This window comes from Salarias fasciatus, chromosome 17 (assembly GCF_902148845.1).
Source record: "Salarias fasciatus chromosome 17, fSalaFa1.1, whole genome shotgun sequence".
NCBI classification, from domain to species: domain Eukaryota; kingdom Metazoa; phylum Chordata; class Actinopteri; order Blenniiformes; family Blenniidae; genus Salarias; species Salarias fasciatus.
Genome location: NC_043761.1, coordinates 3,280,481 through 3,305,421, shown reverse-complemented (window position 1 = coordinate 3,305,421; position 24,941 = coordinate 3,280,481). Strand labels below are relative to the sequence as shown.

The following is a 24,941-nucleotide window of genomic DNA, read 5'->3' as shown; positions in this document are numbered from 1 at the left end:
AGCGAAAACAACGCTAAAGTCTTCAGAAACTGTGAGACCTGAGAAGCAAAAGGCTTTTACTGCATGTTTGGGTGCCAAACATGTGGGCCACGGGCCAAACTCAGTCCAGAAAAGAGTTTTTCTGAGATCGAACATAGCTAATGTGCTAGCATACCTCGGTTGACTCAAAGATTACACAAAATCTAAACGACAACAACTGTAAGTTTTGGACACATAGCAAATATTTTTAATATCTATCATTGTAATACTTGGAAAACATACTTGGTGTTGTTTCATTTTATTGCTTTTTTCTTCATATTTATCAACGAGGAGCCGCTGATCGCGGATAACTGAACGTCTCCATGTGGAATGAACAACAACAGCTGTACAGACACTGAGGGTTTTCTCATCTTTCCTCCAAGAAAAACCTAAAAATAACCTGCCTCACTGTATTTTCACTCGCCATTGTGGGATTCTATTGAAGTATTTAGACATGGCCATAATAACCCGGCCGTGACGTTGACCTTCGACCTCTCTACGAACCTCTTTCCTCCTGTCGTTGTCCCTCTGGATCAGCCAGCGAATGGACGCCTGAGGAGACTTGGGCAGGCACTCCAGGAAAGTGGTGTTGTTTTTCACGCCGTACTGCGTCATCTCCACTGCGTTTCTGTAAGCTAACACACACACACACACACACACACACACAGAGCAGAGGGAGAGGCATCAGACGTCAGTCGCTGACAGACACAGAGCCCACAGATGGAGTCGGATCTGTGAGAGTGAAAATGTTGACATGAAGCTCAGTCTGACACCTGCAGCACAACCGAAAAAAACAAAAAACACCCGTCCTACGAGCACAACAATCCTCCCCACTCCGGTTCCTCCTCGTCCACCATGCTGTTTCTGTTGCGTTCACATGTTTCGGGTGCGACTAATTAGTGGTTCATGGTCTCATGGCTGTTCTCCCACTCTTACGCTCATTTTTTACAAATGTTTTTTTTACCAACCAACAGTAGATTCTCCTCGCTGCTCTCACGAAGGACGCCGTGCCATCAGATATAACCTCACAGGAACATCTGTTTGGTCCAATCTCAGCCTAAAACCCTTCGAGGAACGTTTTCTCCAGGATTGCACAGCTTTTAAAATGGAAATATTCCAATAAAATAATGAAAAAAACGATTTTCTTAATTATTTTAAATGTTTTAAAGATAATTAACATATTACAGCTTGTTTTGAGTGTAAGAATTATTTAAATTTTGGATATATTTACAGTCATGACATTTGTACAAATAGACAATTATATTATAAAATGATATATTTCTAGAACCAAATTTGTGTAGATTCCTTGAAAATTTCCCAGTACGCCTTAATACATCAAAAAATAATCTATCTGCGATAATCAGTAGACCAAAAATAACTTCAAATCTCTTGAATTCAATAAAAATTTTGAAAAAAAAAATTACAAAATAGCTGTTTCAACGACAAATAACTGGAAAATTATGACTTTATTTTAAACACATAGTATTAGAAAACTATGCAACTCTGTTCTAACTGCTACTTTTTAGTATTTAGTGTAAAAGATTGTTGCTATATTTTAATGTATGCTGAGAACAGAACTGATGCTAACATAATGCTGTTTTTAGCGGACAAACGGTGGCTGAGTATCGTTCACATTACTCAAAATGACAAAAAACTAGTGTTACAATCAAATCTGTTTTTGTTAATTACCTTTTAAATTGAATCCCCGGCACTGGGTGAGTGGATTTCCATGGATTATGTCCTGCCGCCTGCTTCTCCTTTAAAAGAAAAAAAAAAAAAAATGAATAAATGTGAAATGCGAAGTGAAATACAGAAGCACAGGCAGCCAAAACACAGCGAGGAAAGTCTTACTGTGCTTTTCCGCTCAGCGGAGGACATTCATGCGGAACAGCTTGAGGGAAAGCGCACGTAAACAGCTGACACATCTCAGACACATTCTCTGCAGGGAAACAGAGACGGGCTTTCTGTTCTGGGACCAAACTAAACTTGACCCGTGTCTGAATGAGATGTCAAGAGACGTGCAGCTGGAACCTCGACAGGCCCACGGCAGGATCGGTCTGGAGGCGAGGCGTCGCTCGCAGAATCCCCGTCTGGGTTATGTCTCCTTGTTTAAAGGAGAAAAGCTCAATTTTTTGACAAGAGCGGCGTGAAGGACGCCAGTCATGTGATCTCCGTGGCCTCAAAAGGTACAAAAAGGGGTGAAAACAGTGTGTGGGGCCGGCTGGTTGGCTCCTGATGGTTCTTACAGGCTTTGTGGACTGAAAACACCATCTTGTGGTTCAAACTGGTGTTAAACTACCTTTATTCAAAGCAGTTTTAATGAAAATAAAATATTCTGCTTTCTGTTCCTTCATTTCATTTCAGAATGAAAACACACTTGGTTCAATGCACCATCTTGTGGCATAACGTGGTATTGTAGCAACTCTTTTATTTAAAGAGGCCGTTTCAGGCATCAGATATAGTTAAAACTTATAGAAGTTGCAGAAAACATTCAAAGCAGTTTTTCGTGAAAAACAAAATCACTCGGATTAATCGATGTTTGTTTTTCCATTTTTCGTTGGTGTTGCTCCCAGTTGGTTTGTTTTTCTGTCCATTTTTTTCCCCATAAAACACAGGACACTCAATACACCACCTTCTGGTACAAGATGGTATTGCAGGAACTGTTGTCAGTGAAAACAGGAGGCAGAGAAAGACTTTAAAGCCTAAAGTTGTTGAGACCTTCAGTGTGTTAAACTTCAATAAATTCCCTGTGTTTGTTTTTTTATTTAACAGCAGTTTTTATGTATTAGTTTGGTCCAGTTTTATTCGTCCTTTTCATTTTTATTGTGTTTTTATGGATATAAAATGCTTTGGATAAGTAAAGGTTATTGTCAAGTACAATAAAAAATAACCTTTATTGACTTGTGGACATGTTTAGTAGACTGTAAATCATTATATGATCGTCAAACTGATTGAGACGTTCGATTAGGATTTTATAACCTCTTACAGAGGTCCAGTGAGAAATACGTCCTATTTAGCCTTTTCTTTGTTGTAATATCATTTATAAACCACAAATATCTGATTTTCTTGTTTGTTTTTCCCACTTCTGCTTCATATCTGTGGTTCCACCAGGAGCCAAACAAGTTTCCAACACTGCTGTTGATAAATTCTACTTGTTTTTTTTTTTTTTTTAAATGCTTATGACCTTTGTTCTGTTTTCAAGTGTGGAACAATGAGAGCTGTGAATTTTTTTTTTTTTTGGGCAGAAATTGCACATTTATTTTTAGAAGTAATTCTTATTTTATTTAAATATTTTCTGAAATATATTGTATGTGCATATATCACATTACATTTTCAATAGATCTTACTGTCCCCGGGATTCAAGTCATAAATCCGGTCTTCTGTTGTCAGAAATGCCAAATGTCACTTTTCTCTTAGAGAAATCTGAGAAAGTGAAGATGAATTTTTAAAAAAAATCATAACGTGTGAGCAGCTGTCTGTGTGAAAGGAAGATTTAATCAGTTCTCTTTAACACCCAGAAGAGCAAATCCCAAACAGTTCTTCGAAAAGGCGTGAAAAGCGTGCGCACCTCTTTCCGGTGGGGTAGAAGCGGGAGCAGGTGGCGCCGTCCCAGGCGCAGTACGGGTCTCTGGCCAGGCAGCAGTCGGCGCAGGCCGAGCCGTAGGCGTGGCAGCGGTGCAGCGAGACCTGCGAGACGCCCAGCTCCGAGCTGGCGTACAGCTGTTGCTGCCAAGGCAAGCGGTTCAAATGTCAGCCGCCCTGTTTGTCTTAATAAGTGGTGGGCTGACAGGAAAATGAGGCGCGGGGCCCGAGCAATTATGGCTTATTATTCCCGTCCCTCTGGGGGACGAGCTGTGCGCCGGAGGTTTCCGCTTGGCGCATTAGTGGAAACAGACAATGAATCCACTGAAATATTATCACAGGTCTTTGGAATGCAAATACGTGCCGGATACTTACTTTCTTAGATGAGATTCGGAGGTTTGTGATCGGGGCTTGGTTCTGAAACACAGAAAAGAACCAACTTTAACTATCATGATTTATCCTTCTTTCTTTTTACCTTTTTCTAGATATTGGTTAAAGGGCGAACTGTCTTCGAAGAAACACGACAAACTCATTTTTCACCGATTCTTTTCTTCTGGAAAACATACTCGGAAGAAAATAAATTGCATCTTTGAACGATGGTTTCAGCGTCTCGAGGTCAGGCCAAGTCTCTCGCTTATTTACGAGGACGGAACAGACAGACGGTCCAAAACCGAACGGCCTCCGGCGAAGGACAGCAGAGATGAAACAAATCTGAAAACTGTTTTCTTCTCTACTGAATAAAATGCAGAGAATTTCCTGCTCCAGGTGCGGCGGTGAGATCAAAGAGCCACGGCCTTTACGTTTGATCGCAGGTCCGTCCGTTCCTTTTATTGGCTTTTCCAGCGAAGATGAAACGACGTGTGGAGGTTCAGCCGGGAACGGCGTCCAGACGGCTGCAGAACCTCCACCTCCTGAGTGCCACCCTGCTTTCGTCTGCCGGCCCGCGGCCTTTGTGTGAGGAAAAGGATTAAAGAGGGAAAAATCAAGAAAACCTTGAAGACTTCCAGCTCCTCCAGGATCAGGTCTTCATGCAGGGAGCGATTGGTCGGCAGCACGATCACCTTCTGTATCGTACCTTTGTCTGGGGGCAGAAAGCGGAGGCGTCGGGAGTGTTAAACACACACAGAAACACACACAGACGGATGAATTCACTTCACACTGAATCAGTACTGCTGGTGGGAGAAAAACTGAACTCCGATCTGTTTTCCTCTGTTTGCTTTTGAGTTAGAAAGAAAAATCATCTGTGGCAACAAGGAGAAGGGAACGTCGACGATGAAAGGGGCGAAACATGGAAAAAACATTTTGCCTGAAATTTAACTGTGTTTGGGGTCATAGTTTAATTAAAAAGACCCATTTAAAAGTGGAAAACTCCGATTTCGCCTCCGTGGAAACAGAGGAAAGCCGCAACTTCTGGAAAACACTCCTAATCCGAGTTTCCTCCATTGTAAATCCAATGTCATAATTCTAATCTCTCTATCTTCTCTTTCTGAAAGAGTGAATGTAAAGAGGTACGACTGGAACACCAATGTATGGTTTACATTTGGAAACTGCTTTTATCAACAAAACTATTTTAAAAAATGTAATAAAATAGAAGTGAGTGTTCCAGGAGGGAGGAGGCGTTGCGTTCCGACGTCTGCTGGAAAATCCCGATAAGAGCGTCGCCCTCGGCCGGGAGACGAAGCGCCTTTTTCGGGAGCAGATGCGGCGACGCTGTTGGCTTTGCTTCAAGAATCCCGGGGAAAAAAGGGAGAAGCTGCTCGACAAACACGAGCAGATTCGTGACGGAGCGACTTTCTGAATAGAAATGCACACACATGGACACACACACACACACACACACACAAGCATGCACTATTCTGCATATAATCACACACTCTCCTGTTATTCTAACACCGGATACAAACAGGTATATAATGATTTTTGACTTTGAAAACATGGTGCTGCGACATTCTTTTTATTTATCGGACTTCGTAGCGAACAAATATGCATAGTCTACGTTCTCGCCTCCCATCGAGGATCTTCAGCTGTAGCCTGATTGTGACCTGATCAAATCAAACCACACACAAACACACACACACACACACACACACTCTCTGTCCCATCCTCCCTGATATCTTATCTGATAACCAACCGAAACAATCGGTCCCGAGTCGTAAATGATGTGCTTATGAAACCCCCGGGCGATAAAGCGGCGCTGCGTTGGTGTTTTTCCTTCTCCTCCATGTCGCTGCTCCTCGGGCTGTTTTTAGCTTACCTGCCTGGTAACAAGGCTGCGGCGCCGCTCCCGCTTTCGGGATCTCTTATTTTAAAGCGTCGACGGCGGCGTGCAGATGTTTCGGCTCGATTTAGTGGCTCTGGAGAAACGAGGCTTCAAACACGGGTGAATCTAACATGACAGGAGTGGCGCGAGGTGGCCTTCGATATGAATAAGTCAGTAAATGGAAAGAAACAGCAAAATAGTGAAACGCTGACTATTCATTGAGCTAAATATGCAATAAAACAGGTAAAAAATGATTCAATGTCATTGTAGTTGTTTCTTCTGATAAAAGAAGTGTAAAACAAAACACACACAGGGACATTTTGAACAATCTGCTCCCGACTACGCTGCTACATTTCTACAGAAACACTGGATGTCCCTGTCTTTTTGTCAAAGCGCCGTCGCGCAACACGTTCTCGATGGAAAGTTGAGCATCTTGCACGGCAGCCGCCACTATAGAAGAAGTTAAAAAAAAAAAGATCTTGATGCAAATTCCCATTTAATTCCTTTTCAAACACATTTTTTGGGAGAACGTATGGAAAGAAATCCCCGCAGTGGTTCAGGCGTGTTGGTGTCTCTAATTTTCCTTGAATGAATTACCCCGTGACGGACTGGCGCCCATTGTTACCCTCCCGCGCACGACGCCTCCCCGAGCCGGATGAAGTGGTGAAGAAGATGGATGGATGGACGGATGGATGGATGTGGGACAAACGGAGTTCAGAGCTAATCAAAGAGTGACAAGCGACAGCTCTGCTTCGCTCAGTCGCTCTGAGGAAGGGATTTTCTGGGAAGTGTTTTCTTATGAAATCAAGCGGCGTTTGAGACTTGTTTTTCTCACACCAGCAGCTGTCAGACAGTCGAGGTGAGAATCCCGTACGTACCTGTGCCCAGGAAGAGCACCTGGTAGTTCCCGTCGGCCGCCGCCACCTGGTCCACGGCCACCGAGGTGTACCTGTAGTCGGCGTTGGTTCGGACCACCAGCGGCCTCCGGCCCACCGGGTAGATGGGGTTGAACATGACCGGGTGGTTCCGGACGAAGGTCACCACGTCGTCCGGGAACTCCTTCGTCGTCTGGATGTCGGGCGTGAAGGCGCCGCCTGGGCACTGGGGAAGCAATGCATCGTGGGTGAAGACCTTTTATTTCCTTTCAATACACACTTATGAAGCTTCAGGCTTGTTTTCACACATGAGGTCCCACAACAATCATTGTTATTGGCGGGAATTCGTAATAATCGTCAAGAATCGTGCGATTTTTCCACAGTGAAAACACGGTTATGATACTCTGGGAGTCATCCGCCATCCCACCCATCATGACACTTGCCGTCCTTCCTGGAGAATAATCTGCCAGCATATTTTACGATCCAGTCGCAGATAAGAGTTTGTGCGTTCTCACGCACGTTTATGTCACGCAGATAAAACGTTTGAGTCGAAGAAAATTACATTGTTTGATTTCAAGGACTCATGAAGATCATAAACTGGGCTCTTAATTCGAAGGAGTGTTATTGTCTGTTATTTCTGTTCCAGATGATTCATTTTGAGGAAGAAAACATTTCTTCAGAGATCTCTGTCATTACTTTCCCTGTGCCTTTAGTTCATTTAACTATCATTTAATACTTATAACTGAAGGTTGGATGAGGTTCTTGGGAATCTAAGCATTTTTTTACGAAGTCATATGTTAGATAACCGATTTAAAGGAATTATATGCTGAGATTAATCATAATTCAAGGGTTTACATTCTAAAATAAATGAATTTTTAGAGAGAATCATCACTGCTGGAATAATTTTTTGGAGAATTACAAAATGGTTATTGCGGTAATTTGATGCTAAAAAACCTTTTTCTTTAAGACTGCATGTCAAAAATACTTTTTTTTTTAAAATTACATAAGAAGATGAAATTATTTTGCTGGAATTACTTGCTAGTTGTTTCAAAGTAAAAGAGTTGCATCTGGAAGTAAAAACTTTTAGGGAAAATGCTGAAAATATTAATTTTACATGCTGAAAATAGCAGTACTATTTGTTATTTGTCATCACAATCAAAAAGGATTTTTGCGGAACTCCATGATAAATTAACTCATTTTTGGGAAATAAATACTGGTTTTATGAGAACAACAGGATGAAGCGTCACCTCTTTCAGGATTAAAATCCTGGAGTGTCGTTTTTTTGTTGTTGCTGAGGATTTCATGCTAACATAGCGAGCAGAAAAACGACTGAGCGACCTCAGAATGAACTCACTGTTCCCGGCCGGGGGTACGGGATGCGTCCCTGGAACGCCACCCACTGGAAGTTGGGCCCCTCCCTGTGAGCGAAGGGCCCGTTGAAGACGGTGAGGATGTCGGCCATGTTGTAGACGCACACGGCCGAGCCCTTGAAGACGGAGCTGAGGGAAGAGGAAGCAAGCATCCGAGTGAAACGCCGACTCGGCGATCAGTTCCCCGCCCTGCTGAAGCATTCCGCCGGTGTTTGTTGAAATCACAGTTTGGGAGTCGGCCATTCCGGGGGCAAACCGCGGCCGCGCTCCTCCGAGGACGGCTCACCTACTTCCTCCTGCGTGACTCGGTGACCTGACGCGGCTTGGCTCGGTCATTTAATCCCACGCCGCTGAACACATGAAAAGGGTCTTTGTGCAAACGGGAGGAGAAGCAGAGTGGAAGTAAGGATAATATTGAGCTGTTTGCTTTGGATGTGTTGTCGGAGTCCGGACACGCTGCTGCCGGCTCTCCGAGGCAACAAGTGGAGGGATGGAGGGCCTGGGGCCCAATTAAAGATCAGAAGAGGAGGATCAGGTGACCGCTCCTGAAAACCTCCAGATTTGTCACGCTGGATGTGAGCGATTCTGACTTTGCGCCCAATGAAAGAACCTCTTTTTACTTGTCGCAGCACATGCTCAGATTTTGCTCGCTGGATTCCAAAAGGTAACAAATGATCAAACTCTGCCAGCGAAAAGTCAGAACACAATCAAAACGCTGCGTATGTGGCTGAACTCGGACAAACACTCGGCGTCTCTGCTGCTCTCCTCCACTACATCCATCACTCCCTCGTATCATTTAGCGGTTTCAGCTAAACGTTTGGGAAATCCTTTGGCTCAGATGACCTTCCTGTAAATTCAATTTGGAATTGATAAGAAAAGACAAACCCGATCCCGTCTAATAAAATTTTCCCTCCACTCGGAGCTCTTCTATCCCGAACTTTTGGGAGAAATCCAACGGTCACGTCATGCCGTATTTTCTAACGACGCGCAGTACAAACGCAGAAATGTGCAACGCCGTGAGAGATTAGACCGAGGCCACATGGTGGAACCGACAGGACGCTGTAACTGATAGTTCATCCCGTGAAGAAGCTGCTCGGCAACATGACACATGACGTCTCTATGCACTGCCCCCCCCCCCCCCCCCCCCCACCGGGATGCAGCCGGTGATCAGCAGAACCACAGAAGCCCGCTGGAATGTTACGGTTGGCTTTGCCGCTCTCACCTTGTGGACGTGAAGACCCCGAACACCAGCAGGCCTTTGGGCTGATCGGTTTCCAGCAAAAACACGCTCTCTGCGAAGGAAAACACACGTGTGCACGGGCAGACGTGCACATACCTCCGGGTTAATACCCTGAGCAAATTCCCCAAATCCCACTTCGATTCATCCAGCAGGTACGAGCGCCTAAACATGATGAATGCAGCGATTAAATAAATGCGCGTGCGGACAGACGGAGTGCGATGACCTGAATGGAAACAGCAGGCCAGATGCTAGCAATGTTCTGCACTAATGTGGCCGCAAATGAAAACAGCTCGACCAAAAAGCAGCAGAGCAATTGTTATGAAAGCCGACTGAGTTCTCCGGTCCTAATCCAGACCAAACACGGGAAATTCTGCAGACTGTTTGTGGAAAAGCTGCTCGGATCGGAGGATGGTCTTTGGGTTTGTGTGAACTCGTTCCGCGAACCACAGTCAAGACGAGCTGAAGACGAGTTCGTCGCTCACCGAGTTCGTCAAAGTGGGTCTCGGTGCCGTCTTCCTCCAGGACCGAACACACCATCCGGGCCTTCAGGAAGGTGGTCCACTTGTTCACGAGGCTCCGCTGTCCTCCGATGTCGCTCTGCGGGCGGAAAACTGCAGGTGGTAACTTGAAACCGGGCATCCGGCGGCGCCGATGCACTCCAGGCACTCACCGGACACACTCTGGCCAGCATGGTGTGGATATTTTTAGTATTTCCATTGTTGTCTGTGAGCCTCTCGCGGAAGAAAAAGTACAGTTTGGCATCATTTGGGTCTGTTCCGTCTGGTATCAGGTGGGCATCAACGAAAATGGGTTCTAAATGAAAGAAAAGAAAGAAAATTAGCGCACGAACCCAGAAGAACGGAGTGTGTTGACGGTGTTTTGCGGCGTGTGTGTTCTCACCGCTGAGCCACTTGGAGTTGTGCTGATCTGTCCGAACGGCGTTTCTCTTGGTGAGACTCCTGAAGATGGCGGCGTCTGTCCCCATGAAGTCGATGTACATGCCAGAGAAGAGCTCCTGATCTGGAGGCGAGCGCAAAAGTCACATCGACAATATCCTGACAGTTTGTTTTCTTTAAGATACAGAAAACAGAGAATGCAGCCACAAAGACGTGAGCTAATAATAGAAGCATCGATCCATCCGATGACTCCATCCACTGTTTACAGATTCGAGCCAGCCAGGAGATATAATCTCTCCGGTTGGCCTGAGTCGACCTCGAGGCCTCATCGCGGTTTCATCACTTCAATACCTCCATTCAGTCCTCTTCCTTTCAGGCAACACTTCAAATCCCTGCTCACACAGGTGAAAATGATCGCGGAGGCTTGGCGATGGGTTCGCAGTCTGCGTGTGTCCTGCTGCTCATCAGCGGCCTCCCGCTCCCCGCCGCCGCCTCGGGTTTTTTCCGCCATTCCCTTTACTCTCGCTCCATCGTCGATTAGTTCCAGACCATGTGTTTCGGAGGACGTGTGGCAGCGAAAAGGGAAGATTAAAACTATGTGGCCGTGGTCCAGGCGCGCTCGCTAAGGAGTGGGTGTCGACAGCACTCAGACCGTCTCCGACAATCCAAAACATGAGGGTCGGGATACGGAGAGCAGGTTTTTGTTTTTTTTTAAATGATTATTTCTGAGCGGAGACAATGCCGGGCCTGTCCTCTGCGGCTCGCCTCCACCGGCTCGCCTCTGACCCCGGCAGCATTTGGCAGACCTTCCCCTCCGTCCAGGCCGTCCCTCCCGTCGGCTCTCCTGCGACGGCGCTCGCCGGCTGCTGACGCGGCGATGCTCAGGTGTCAGGAAAGCGGAGCCGCGGGCGCGGCGTGCGTCACCTTTAGCCGAGTCGCGGCAACCCGACACCCGTCCGACTCATCGCCGATCAAAGGCGGGCGGGCCGAGGCGAGGCGAGGGGACGACGGGCATCTCTCCGTGTGAAAAACCGTCACTGACGTCGCTCCCGCTCTGAATACGGCTCATTTTTCACATTAGACATATTCTGCATGCGGCGCCGCCGACATCCGACCCCCTAAATGGAAAAGCTGATTGACATTTGAAAGTCAGGATCACTTTGAGGCTCGTCGCCAACTTTCGCGATCCTCCGCTGACAGGGTAAGTAATAGCCCCGCGTGATAAATTCACGCTGAGATACATGACAGACGCCCCTCCTTTTAAATAGCTCGAACCGTTTAACACTCCTTCTCCAGGCGGTCCAGTCAAGTACGTCGCTCTGAATTTATGCATTAGAAACATGGATTTATTGTAGTAAACATTTAAATCTACAGGGTCTGAGCTTTCAAATAATTCACCTAACAGGCAGTCAGATGTAATTAAATTGAGTTGATTATGTAAAATATTCCAATCTAATAAATGTTAAATGACAAAATGGATTTGCCAGCCTGGAAGCCATCATACTCAGAACATCCATTACGAGGCCTGTACTTTATGCCAGATGGTGTCACAATAAGGGGAATTATTCCATCAGCCAAAAGAAGAAGAAAGAAAATCTATTGCAAGTAAATATGAAATGTTGGAGTTTTCCTTTCATTAGAATTTCCAGATTATTTCCTTTTTTTTTGTTGAAAATCTAATAAATAATCTGGGAACCCAGCAGTGTTAATGTTGAGTTTGAGATGATTACCATGGAAATAGAAACACAAACTGCAAATTATTCCCCATTATTTGCTCCATAATGATGATTATCCTAATTTTAAACAGCCGCAGTCTGCAGAACAAATAAAGCAGATTCTGTATCTAAATCAACTAATCCTCACTCTGCTGCTAACAGCGGTGAAAAAAATGTTTTTTCTTCATGGAAATAAATTGATTTTGAGAACAGAATGAATAAAGAAACGCCTAAAACGCCACAAACCTTTCCGTTTTCACTTGAAGAGCCGTCAGACAGACGCAGTTATCAAATCCCTGCATCGGAAATAGCTGAGGTTTGGTCAGAACTGGCTGTTTTTATTTCACGTATCTGTTTTGCGGCGTGGAAGCGAGCCAGGCGATCGTTCTGCACGCTAATGGGGAAACATGGGAAGCAGTGAAACCACAGAGAGAACCACACACGTCTGACTCGGCGTGTATAGAGGTCCCTAAAAAAAAAAAAAGAACACCCAACAAGCAATGCAAAGTATTTTTAAACAGCGTGACTAACTGTGGAGTCATGCATCAGCCGCTCCGCCACCGATTATCCCACACGGCCTGAACGCTGCAGAAATAACGATCTGGAAGGAGGCAGCCCGCCTGGTTAGAGGCCTGGAAGACCAGCAGGAACGAAGCGACGGCGCAAAACGTGTTTTCATTGATCCAAACCCAAAGAAATCCACCCAAACATTTATTTAAAGGTCACGTCTGAGGGTTCTGAAACACGCAGAGAGGAAGGAGCAGAGCGGCACCTACTGAGCATGACGGAGACGGTGTTGACCTGGGGGTTGAAGGAGCACCTCCCTTTTCCAGACTCCGTCTTTGAGTCGATGTGAAAAACTTGTTCCTGTCAGAGGAGGAGAAAGAAGAGGAAATCAGACATCCGGGAGACGGGTTTATGTGGAACGCCGGTCAGGCTCGTGGCCTCTGCTGCAATAAAACGGCTCTATGAGCAAAACAAATGTTGCACAGTGTCGCTGTGATCATGTTCAAAAAGCTTTCGGTCTGAAATCCAGTAAAGGGGAAGGATTCTCTTAACGAGACCAGGAGGGAGGAGGAGGGGAAATCTCTCCTCCTGGGCTGGAAAAACACTCTTCACTCACAGCTGCCCTCACATCCTGTTCAAAGCCATCACCTTTCATCCACGCACAGGGAGAACATGCAGCCCAGGCCTGGGGATAAAACGGCACGAACCACTAAGACACAAATACAACTTCGATCCCGACCGGCGTGTCTGACTGCTAAACCTCCCCAATCAGACATTTCTGTGATCCATATCATTTAAACCACTGGAATGAACAAAAGAATAAATAAATAAAGCAGATCTATAACTCGCTCCTCCTCTACCGCAGTGAAAATCTTCCATCGGGGCCTGAAGCTGCTCATGTTTTCATCAAACTTCACACATTTTCTGAAAGAATAGATGTTGTTCTCTTGCTCTGGGTGGCAGTGTTCACACTCATTTCACTCCACTCAGGTCGACTCCAGCAGGCTGCTCAAGGTGTGTAGAAAAAAACACAAGCTAAGCCAAAACAGGCTTTTAAAACTTCATTTAAATCAGCATTATTGTCTATTTATTATGGCTACATTTACAAATCATCCACAGTGCAAATACTGGAAAATTGCTCCTCACTGCCAGATGGTCAGAGTGTTGAAATATCAATTCCCCTCGGCAGTGCAGGGCTGTCAAACATATGGCCCGCAGGCCTGAGATGGTCCATGAGACACTACATTACATCAGCATTACGTAGTAATCCACACTGCGAGGGATTATCTGTCATAACATGACTGGTCATGATGTGTGAGACCACTGATCTACTGACTGATCTGATTCCATGATAAACCATGTCCAGGATCAGCGACGCCGATACGATATCAAACGGTGACACAAATACGATACTGATACAGTGTCGATACTGAGTGGAAAGAGGTTCTGTTTTGGCATTTTGGGGTCAGAAGGGTTGATTGTTTGGAATTGGAAGTTTGGTGTTTTGGTCTCAGGAGTATTGCATCAGAAGTATTGGTGTCAACACTACTGGTATCAGGAGTATTGGTATCAAGAGTATCTGTATCAGGAGTACTGGCATTATGAGTATTGGTGTCAGTAGTATTGGTATCAGGAGTATTGCATCAGAAGTATTGGTATCAAAGAGTATCTGTATCAGGAGTATTGGTATCAAAAGTATTGGCATAAAGCGTATTGGTATTACAAGTATTGTTATCACAAGAATTGGTATCAGGAGTATTGGTGTCAGTAGTATTGGTATCAGGAGTACTGCATCAGAAGTATTGGTATCAAGAGAATTGGTATCAAAAAGTAACTATTAGGAGTATTGGTATCAAGAGTATTGGTATCGAAAGTATTGGTATTACAAGTATTGTTATCAGGAGCATTGGTAATAGGAGTACTGGTATCAGAGGTCTTGGTATCAGGTGTTTTCATATTGGACGTACTGATATCAGGTGAACTGGTATCAGGAGTACTGGTGTTTTGGTATCAGAAGTATTGGTATCAGAGGTCTTGGTGTATAGGTATCAGGAGTATTGGTATCAGGTGTTTTCATATTGGACGTACTGATATCAGGAGTGTTGGTATCGGCAGTATTGGTGTCAGTCGACACATCAGTTGCTTGGAGAAGGTTGCAGAAATCCTGCAGTGACGTTTGCATGATTTTGTAAAACAGGCCTTCAAAGCAAAGAATTCCACTGAGTAATTCAGTAATCAGAGTATTTTGTCCCTGAGATAAAGTTACTTTGAACTTTGTTAAACGTGTTCCAGTGAATCCACTTCACCGCCGTCACAGCAGACGTTCAAACAGGTTCTCATCCCTGGCGGGGTTGAAAGGAGAGAGCGCGGCGGCCCACCTCTGGTCTGCGGCCTCGGTTGACGAACACACAGACGGGGCTGTACGCTCCGCTGCCGCACATGAACAGATGAGTGCGGTTGTACGGCTGCACCACCCGGATGAAGTTCCCACAGCCGTGCTGCAAGACAGAGACGGAGGGAAACACTGGGCGTGAGTGAAAAATGAAAATCAATCACACAGGGGAAAGGTCTACTTCCTGGTTTGGAGCCAAATGGCCCTTGAAGTTTCTCGGTCGGCCTGAGGCGGTAATTCAAACTTATCTCACTTGTTATGGCGGTTATACAATCGAACGGTGGAAAGATGTGATCTATGGAGGCAGGATCGACTCCCGAGCGGGAGGGGAGGAACTTGGAATGGCAGCTGCAGGCTTCTCCTCGGAGAGTCGTCGGTGGAACGTGCTCCGACCGCCGCTACGCCCATTTCTGTTATTTATCTTCCCCTTCTTTATCTCCGTCCCTCTGCTCCGCGGCCGTCTGGAGTTTTATCAGCCGCTGATTTCATCACATCCCGTATCGCTGTTACATGTGCGACTCCTTATCCTGTTTTATTCTAACCTCACATGCTGTACTGCAGTGGTTAGATCGCTCACTGCACGGTACACGTATCCCCAGTTTGAACCCCGTCCGCCTGATTCACTAAGATCCTGCAAAAAGCAAGGCGGCCTCCAGAGAGTCATGACTCCCAGTCCAGATTCTCCTGGGAGTTACAGCAGCCACTAGTGGCCGGGCATGCAAACTACATCAGATTAATGACAGACATCATTTTTTAAAACGTCACCATGTAAACGCGAATCTTTTCTGAAATGAAAACTCAAAAATAATAAGTTTTCACTTAAAATCCAAGAAAGGTTTTGCCTATTTTAGACCCTGCGTCATTGTCAATAAATCAATCAATCAAGTTATTGAACAGAGTGCCGAAAACTGTTTATCAAAAAGTTTGACATGTTGATGAAAAAAGAGCAGAACAAGAGAAGATTCAGGAAAAGACTGAAAGTCCCGAGAAAAGGTAGAACACAGAAAATGTTTGGCAAATTGAGAAACCGTCTCTGAGCCTCTTTCATACAAATACATTAAAAACAAGAAATGTTCTCAGATGTTTCTGATTTCAGGCACTAAATTGGATAAAGTGGTACAGAGGATGGATGGATGGATGGAAGGATGTCCTCCTTCTGATTCATGTCATATAAACAGCAGCCACTGCTGATGGCCACAGGGACGTGTTGGGGAGGCAGTAAACAGACGAAAACTTTCCGGTTTGTCTTCAATTCCCCCCCCGATGCCATCGTGAGGAGAAAACAAAGTGTCTTCCTGACCACTGATTCTATCGGAGGAGAGTGCGGATACGGGAAAATCGAATAAACTGCGGTGAGAACAAATGAAGAAATGCTGGAGCAAGCGAAAAAGAGCAGCGCTACAGAAACAGGAAGGGGGGAAAGTGGCAGGGCTGCATGTAAAAGAATGAGATGACAGAGGGGAAAAGCGCCGTTGAGCGGCTCCACGCCGACACGGCTCACCCAAATATTTGTGGGATCCTGTCTGCAGCCGGCGCTGTGACTCAGAGCACAAATCACTCAGTGACTGGAAACAGCTTCCCCTCTATTTCTGCTGCAGCCCTGGCTCCATTACGCAGCTGCTGTCACAGGATGAAGCGATGGCGGAGATATGCGGGACAAATGAGCAGTCCTCGTTTGGAAGGGATGCTTCAGTTTATGCAAAAATCTTCTGAGAAGAGCATCGTTTTCTTGTCCCTATGCAATCTGCATTGCAGGATCTATAGGAAACCGTGTGTGGAGCCTAATTGTTCCAGGAGAACCCAATTAGAGGAAAGCCGAGGCGAAGGAGGAATCAGTCCTCTGAGTCTCGCTCTTCGTCTTCATTAAAGCAGGTTGCAGCTAACAAGTCGTCCTCCATTCGCGAGGATTTGACTCCAGCTCATTTATTTTTCTTGAATTCATCTCGGCCTCCTGATCCTCCCACGCCTGCTGCCCGTTCTGCCAGGACGACTCCGGGCTGGCCGGTCGGCCCGCGGACATCTGCTGCTCGCCGCAAAAATAAGCCTGGAGCTGACGCAGGATCGCAGATGCGATGGGAATCCCAGGAGGCCATGCGCTGCCGTTCCACTGAAGACCCAGATCCAGGAACAGCTGACTAAACCTCCAGCCTGGATTTGGACCATCGTGGAGAAAAACAGCAACAACAAACCGCTGCTGTGTGATTTACGGAGTGCCAGCTGCTACAGATGTGCGCCGCTGTTCTACTAAACATTACCAAGTAAAGCCGTAGTTAGCGCTGCCTAGCGTGTGACGGTAATCCTGACCGCATGGGGCGGGAAAGGTTGCCAGTTTGGGAGACTTTACGTGATTTTAGACGGTTCAACCGGTGCAACGGTCAACAGTCTGGTCAGAAAATACAAAATGTGCTTCCTGTGTGGTAACCTCAGGAGCTCACATGTGATTGGCTGTGAAACCAGGAAGTGTGACGTTTAACCCCACCCACCGAGGTTGCGCCGTCTCAGAACAGCTCCATTTGAAAGTAAGGACATTGCTGATGGAAACGATAGATTGTCCAAAATGTTTGTTTCTTCATTGACAGGTGAAAAACGGGAATTTTAATTTTTATTACAGTGACTTTTTTTTTTTACTTTTTTCACTTTTAACATTGGAGGAAACAGGAAGTTTGGCCCCGTTTACATGACAGCAGTGGACCTTTTTTGCTTTTTTGTTCCAGGAAAGTCTCAATGCTACATTTCAAAACAAAACGATGTCTGTTTAAACATATTCGGCCACCAGTTGGCGCTGGACAGGAGACCAAGTTGGCTTTCTATTTCGAGTCCTGACACTCTGGAGGCCATCACTGTTTTTCTCCTCGAGACCAACTCACTATCTCTGTGGCAGCATTTCAAAATAGTTGCGTTTTCCCCCAGTTGACGCTTTGCCAAAAAGCTCCATTTCCAGCAGCTCCGCCCACAGCTGTCCAGTAAACCGACGTCCAAACCACGGTGAAGGTTTTCTGCGTCGACTGAGCCCCGGTTTGTTCTCACTTTTCATCTTTAAATTGCCATGAAGCGGCGCTCTTCTTACCGTTGGGTCCTTGCCAGCCATTTGGCATTCGTCTATTTTGCTTGTGGACGCCGGCCAGAACACCTGGTGGTGGAGACAGCATTTCAATCAGCCACTGATCCCTGCAGAAACAGACTGAGAGCGGCATCAACACCAACACGCTCGCGAGGGTTTTTGATTCCATCCTGTTCAGACCGACACGCATCACAGGCGGAAAATGAACGCTTCAAAAAGTTCCTCTTCCCGGGGAAGTTGCGGCGTCGATGATTACAGCGAGCCGCCACCCAGAGAGGTGCTCAAAGGTTTGGCTGGATGGATATATCAAGCAATTTACTCTGAGAGAGAGAGAGAGAGAGAGAAAAAAAATGGATGCATTGCAGCGCTCGCTCCCTTGGGGAGTCTAAATGCTTTTCCCATCTGTTTATGCACTTCATGCCTGTCAATTACAGAGGAGATAATTCCTTCACTGCATGCAGAATTAGTTGTAAGTGAGCTCCGGCATTTTTACGGCTCTCCTGAAACACGCTAAAACCGCGCTGATTGTGGTAAATGTACAGCAATTTGCATATCATTGGAGCGGGCTGCGCTGGCTGCAGGTCGTGTTTTTCACTCGGAGCGTTGGAGGAATTAAGCGCTTGTTTGCGTCTGCCGACCTTCAGCGTGCCGTGCGTGATGTTGTTGATGTCCATGGAGAGGACGTGGTCCTTGCAGCCCACATACATCCTGTCCTGATCCTCGTCCATCTGCAGGATCCTGTAGTCCATCGCCTTCTCTGAGAGGCTGTAGTGCTCGAATGCCTGCGAGGCCTGCAGATCTGAGGAGAAAGAAAGAAAAAACGCAAACAAATAAGCCGGCTTCCACACCGAGGGCAGAGTGTGTTTTCTCCATTTCTGCAAATCTGAAGACAGAAACAGATGTATGAAGCCAGAATCATGTCTGCGCTCGAAACACCAACAAGTCCCAACTCCACAGCATCGTCTCTTTATGCTTGTGGAGGATCAGTCGGGGCAAAATCAAGCAAACAAACACAGGAGCCGCAGTGTAAACGGGTCTGATGCACGGAAAACCACCACTCCGATCTCCTGTTTGCACTCGAAGCCACTCGCAGCGATGAAAACACAACCAAACCCAACCTGCAACTTAGCACGTTTTATCCAGGATCTCAGCAGTTCAGCAACATGCTTTATTTCGCAACGACCGACTCGTGACGTCTGTCTCGTGTCAGGCGGAGCGCCGCCGTCCGATTGGCTGAACGTGTTCAGGAATCGCGCCTGTTGCTATTGCAATGATGAATCAGGCTGGAAACCAAAAGACTGGGAGTAAAGGAATGAAGGTGTGGGTTTAAAGCTCAGATTTTTATACTTTCTTCATATTTCAGGAAGGTCTACTTCTTCAGATCCAGTTATGCTTCACACACACACACACACACACACACACACACACACACACACACAGAACCGTTGGTCTGCTTCAGACGACGGAGACGTCTCTGCTGTCGAACTGGAAGAGCATCTGGTGTTCAATCCAACAGATGGCCAAATACCAACAACAACAACAACAACAACAACAAAACCGAGTAGAATTGATCTATTGAGAAAAAGATGAAGGAAGCGTCACGCAGCCTCTAATCTCAACACTGCCCCCCGACAGCTGCCAGCGGTACTGCAACACGTACTGCAGGTTTTTAAGGCATGCTTTCAGTTCAGAGGAAGCTGATTAAGCTGGAGACGTGGTTTATTAACTCTGTGTCCCATATGAAGGACTTCGCTCCCCGTTCATTAAAAGTGCACACTGTTTACTTTTGCGTGCGCGAACACTTGCAGACGGTTATTTTGGGCCTGTTTGCTCCGGAGCTGGAGAATCCTCCACCATACCATCAAAGGCCTTCACTGTCTCCGCCAAGCTCATGCATATTTATCACTTTCCCAATCTGCGGTGAGAGCAGGGGGCGTGTGGAAGGGGCCCGATGTAGATCTACGCCCTCCATTTCCTCCTCTCTATTGACCCTCTCTGAGCTCCCTTTGTGTTCTCCTCTCTAATCAACAAACAGGTTGCCGGTGCCTTGCTTCAGCGCCTCAGGCCAAAGTCACATTTTCATTATTGTCTGACATATGCTTTTGAGGCCGGGGCCTTTTATCCGGAGGGGAGAGCGGCCTTTCGGAGGCAGCCCCTCGCTCTCGCTCGCTACGTTCGCCTGAAGTGTTTAACTTTAAATAAAGACAAGTTAACCACTTCAGCCACAGGCGGCTTTCCCACGACTCCCCGCGCTCCCGCTCTGTGTTTAGGTAAATTGCCGTGTGCGGTGAAGGTCTTGAAGTGAAAGCGGGGGCTCGGTGGAAATGGGAGCGTCGCATGAAAAACATGATCCGCGTTTCACGTGAGGATGCAGAGAGGCGAATTAAAAGCAGAGCTGTGTTTCATAAAGGGAAAAAAAAGAAACAGAGATGGTATCGGACGGGCGTCTCAGATAGAGCTCTGCGTGGTGGCAACATTATCCCCGCGCCGCAGAGGCTAAGAGATATTACACGCATTGTTCTGGCAGAGCGCACGCCACCAGGGGCCAAGCGCTCGCCTACAACTAATTAAAAACACGCCGGGTTTTAAACTCTGCCAGAAAAACAATCGGTTTCGTGCATCGCCGCAGGACGGCGGCCGGGAGGAGACTCTCAGTGACTCTCTGTTTGCACTTTTAATTCAAACGCTCCTCAATCTGGATTCCTGGGGAACATGAAGGTGGCAGCGGCCATTAAACACACACACACACACACACACACACACACACACACACACACACATTAAACACACAGCTGTTTACAGTGGACGGGCAGGACGGGCTGAGTGGGAGAGAGAGAAATGATCTCAGAAGCTACAAAACAAGTTATGTAACGTTAACCTGACACTCCGGCGAAACAGAGAAGAGGTGAAAACTAAAGAGGGAACCTTGTGAAACACAGGAGGTTAAAGCCCAGGTTAATTCTATTTATCTAGCGCTTTTACACTGATGGATCTGTACATACTTACAAATGGTTGCATAAGTTCTTTAAAGACGTGTTTTTCTAGGTCTTAAGTAGAGCTTTCAATGAGCCACAATAACTTTTTTAATGTTGCAAAACAGTGTTTACACATTGAAGGCCGGGTTGTGTGTGTGTTTCAGGGAAAAAATGTTTTTCAGCACATCGAAACGCACCAACTGGCAGAGCACGGTGTTTATGTGGCCACGGCTGGTTTTAGCCCAAATACTTTCAGCGGCTCGTCAAACCGCAGTTCCACTTTCGATGAAGTGCAAAGTAAAGCATTTACTGAACAACAGAAATCCGTCGACGGGCTCTTCCAATGCCAACGGCGGCGCCGTCGGCTTGGTTTCCAAACCTGGACACTGCTGTTTGGGAGATCTCAGCCTTCATCCGGTCAGACAGCATTGTGTTTGCATGAAGGTGGAATCTGGAGTAGCAGCGAACATGCAAACTCCAGGCTCCTGCAGAAATGTGTGACGTTTCTAAAATACTAATTTTGTGCCATAAAGCAGAGCGAGAGCTGCTGTTCTCGTCCAGAACATTCCACCGAGGGGAACAGAGTGTTCGCAGAGGCGTGGTGAGGGTGAAATAACTGTTTAATATTATGCTGAACTCTGTGTTGTTTTCCCAGCGGGGGTCAGACGGCAGACTTTCACGTTCCCCGGTGAGGGCGGCGGCGGCGGCGTTCAGCCCGGCGCTGAGACGCGTCACACGGATCCGGACCCAACAGAGATCTGGGGTCGGCGTGCCGGGGGATCCGGTGTCGCCCCGGGCGTCTGATTTCTCTCTCGTATAAACGTGAGTCGCGCTCTCGCACCTGCTCTGGAAACCACCGTCACAGCTCCTGGGTTAGGAAGAAGGGTTTGGAGAGCGGCTGCCAGGAAGTAACCTCTGGATTAGTCTTCACTGACCGCCGCCGTCAAGCAGGTTCAGGTCAAATTCATCCGGTATAGTTGGGATTATTATCATTAAAATGTAACAACGCCTCCTTCTGAACAACACGGCAGGAACTCAACTTTCATATTTCACCTGTTTCAGCTCGGGAAAAAAAATCACAATTTCTGCTGCTGATCTTCATTTATTTCTCATCAGTGAGGAAGATGGAGAGCTTTGCTCATCGCCTGGATCACGAAATAACAGTTCAAAACATTAAAGAAAGACAGTTTGAATCAATAAAGCTTAATTGTCTCTATTAGATTAGAGATTAGATTGGAGTTTATTGCCATTTGTACAGGTTAAAAAACAGTTTTCAACAAGTACATTGGAATTCTTGTGCGATTTACCGGTCAGATTTGTGCAATCAGAAAGAAAGAATAAAATATTAAATATGAGAAGATAATTACCCTAAAAACAATATATATATATATATATATATATATATATATATATATATATATATATATATGTATAGACTATAACTGTAAAAATAGAAAGTAAATTCATAATATATAAAAAGCTGTCAAATATACAATATCCTAAAATATATACAAAAAAAGGCTTCCGGGAAATACTAAGAACAGCAGTGTTTTGATTGAGATTGAGAAGCTGAGTGTGACATGTTGATCTACAGTTGCTGTCGCACAGATTAACAAATTAGGTAACAATTTACTTTAAGCACCTGGTATAACACATTATAAGAAGTTATAAACACTCATACATGATCACAATGCTTTATAACCCACTATACAGCACTATACAGCATAGGATTAGGGTTAGGGTCAGGGTTCGGTCCTGGCATTGTGATCATCTATGAATGTTTATAACTATAGCTACACGTGTTATAATGGCATTATAATGCTTAATAAATGTACTTATAACGTGTTATACAGGGGGCTTCAAATAAAGTGTTACCATAAGTTCTATTGCACGAGGACTTCCTAGGTTGATAAATTATATTGCATGAGGAGAAAAATTCTGTTGACGTTGTCACCTTGTCGTTTCAGAACAGTTTTGCGTTTAGACGGCAACATTTACACGAGAAACTGGTAAAAAAACTCAACATCTTCCCAAGTTTGGTTGATTTTAGTCAAAATGTCGACTTAAATCAAATAAGATTTTATCTTTTACCTTGAAATAAGCAAGAAAAAAACTATCTGCCAACTGAACAAGTGAAAATTGTCTCGGTCTTTAAATGAGCCCATCTATCTTGCTATTACTTGTTGATTTTGAATTTTTGCAGTGAAATGGCAAAAACTTTCTTTCCTTTTATAACAAGGGCGATTGACTGTGACTGTGTTGTCAATAAAGATTGAACTGAATTGCTTTCTGCAATAAATGTGACACAATGAATCATGACGGAGCCGTTTTTTAACCGTTTCAGTTACTGAAAGTTCATCCTAACGTTCACACAGGACCACACCGGAGCAGTGTCCTTTTAAAAAAAAAGAAAAAAAAAATCATCGAGAGCCATATTTCACCAGGAACCCAAAACAAAGAGTTGAGGCGCACCCCGTTCTGTTTATACGGCTGCAGTGAAAAACTCCAGCAGGACCACATGTGCTTTGTTAGTCGTGGGTTTATAAGCATTCCTCGCTGTTGAGCTCGCACCGCCCTCGAGGGAGAACGGCGTGCGCACGTCATTACCGAGCCACCGTCAAGCATCTTGTTTCATTTCTTTTTATTATTTGTTTTTTTTTGACGATAAAGACACCGATGTGAGGTGTTGTCATTAGGCTGATTTCTGAAACATGAAAACCAGAGGAAGTGGTTTGAGCACCGGCAGCTGCTGGGTTTCTATCGTGGATGTGTGCAGCAGGGCTTTCTCCCCCCTGTGCGCTGACTTTCAGGCTGAGCTTTGACCTGCTGTGTCCCGCAGAGGAAAAGCCGCTGTGACCCAGACTGCTCTGAAGTCTCTGTCACCAAGCTGCCATTAGAATCACATCTTTTGCCGTTTTTCTAGCGCGATCATTGATGCACTCCCTGTAAACGAAGCTACTGTATTGACAACAAGATCTGACGCCAGGAGAACCCACTTGAACCGACTTCAGTGTGAGCTGGAAAGACAAGGTGCTGCCCAAAGGGTCCACATTCTGTCTTTGATGTGATTCTTTCCCCCTCCTCTCTTTTTTGGTGAGAAGTGGCGAAGCGGAAGAAACACAAAAGCCTTTTGTTGGACCAAGAAACTACAGTGGTCATTCAATATTAAACAGTACCTTTCTTTTTCTGTCTGTCTTTAGTGCAGAAAAAGAAGCAGCATATTGGTAAAAAAAAATAAAAATAAAATAAAAAAAAGACTCCACTCTTCCCATCAGTAATGCTTTTGTTTAGGAAATGCGAGGCCTAATCGAGTTCAGTGTCGTGACATTTTGCTGAAAGAGCGTTTATGATGCATGCAAATCATTCCACTTGTAAGTCTGACTGACGTCCGGTTTTGTGGTGTTTTTGTTTTGTTCACCTCGACAGAAGAGACACTCCAGCGACAGGCTGTGATTAATTCCACTTTTCTCCCAAACCCGGAGTCACAGAGTCAGAGAATCGATTGCTCATTGGCTCCGGTGTAATAACAAAAAAAGCATCCAGGAGGGTGAAAAAAACAAAAAAACAAAAAAACAAAAAGGCAACCTTTTTTATGCAAAAGCAGAGTAGAAGTGGAGGAGGGGCGAAAGCAGCAGGAAAAAAAACCTGTCATTGTGCTCGTGTTTGGCAAACGGCGGAGTCTGCCGTCCTCACGTCTCTGCTTTTCTTTCACTTCTGATAAAGCAGCCCAGACGGGACGAGCAGCAGCCGCCGGAGGACCCGGGTCGTGGCTCTCCGGCTGAACCGGCTCCTCCGCACTGCCAGCAGAGCTCAAATAATCGAGTTTTACATGGAAGAGGGCCGCAGTAAACAACGCCTCCATGGTTCTGATCCGGGCCGTCCTTACAAGGAGCGGTTTGTTGTTATGCCGCGTTGGGAAAGTTTAGAAATTGACAGCGACTGGAAAGTATGCGGGATCTTTATTAGAGAAGGAGCTGTCGTTCTGAGTCGGAGGGTTATGGACGCCTTGCTTCAGCAGGAGATGGCAAGAAGTGGGAAAGTAAGAAATTG

At 45.8% G+C, this 24,941-nt stretch overlaps 1 protein-coding gene across 1 annotated transcript in view; it reads right to left on the bottom strand.

Moving 5' to 3' along the window:
* The window catches only part of sema3c (sema domain, immunoglobulin domain (Ig), short basic domain, secreted, (semaphorin) 3C), a 41,753-nt gene that overhangs the window by 4,092 nt on the left and 12,720 nt on the right, over window positions 1–24,941 (bottom strand). The window contains exons 3-17 of the mRNA XM_030113423.1: window positions 18,555–18,715; window positions 17,923–17,985; window positions 14,842–14,961; window positions 12,733–12,823; window positions 10,246–10,365; window positions 10,016–10,158; window positions 9,828–9,942; window positions 9,328–9,397; window positions 8,090–8,234; window positions 6,739–6,961; window positions 4,593–4,681; window positions 3,976–4,017; window positions 3,587–3,744; window positions 1,708–1,775; window positions 523–653 (exon numbers count right to left, since the gene is read on the bottom strand). Of these exons, the coding sequence (XP_029969283.1) occupies window positions 523–653; window positions 1,708–1,775; window positions 3,587–3,744; window positions 3,976–4,017; window positions 4,593–4,681; window positions 6,739–6,961; window positions 8,090–8,234; window positions 9,328–9,397; window positions 9,828–9,942; window positions 10,016–10,158; window positions 10,246–10,365; window positions 12,733–12,823; window positions 14,842–14,961; window positions 17,923–17,985; window positions 18,555–18,715 (1,739 nt within the window). The remainder of the gene's footprint in view (window positions 1–522; window positions 654–1,707; window positions 1,776–3,586; window positions 3,745–3,975; window positions 4,018–4,592; window positions 4,682–6,738; window positions 6,962–8,089; window positions 8,235–9,327; window positions 9,398–9,827; window positions 9,943–10,015; window positions 10,159–10,245; window positions 10,366–12,732; window positions 12,824–14,841; window positions 14,962–17,922; window positions 17,986–18,554; window positions 18,716–24,941) is intronic.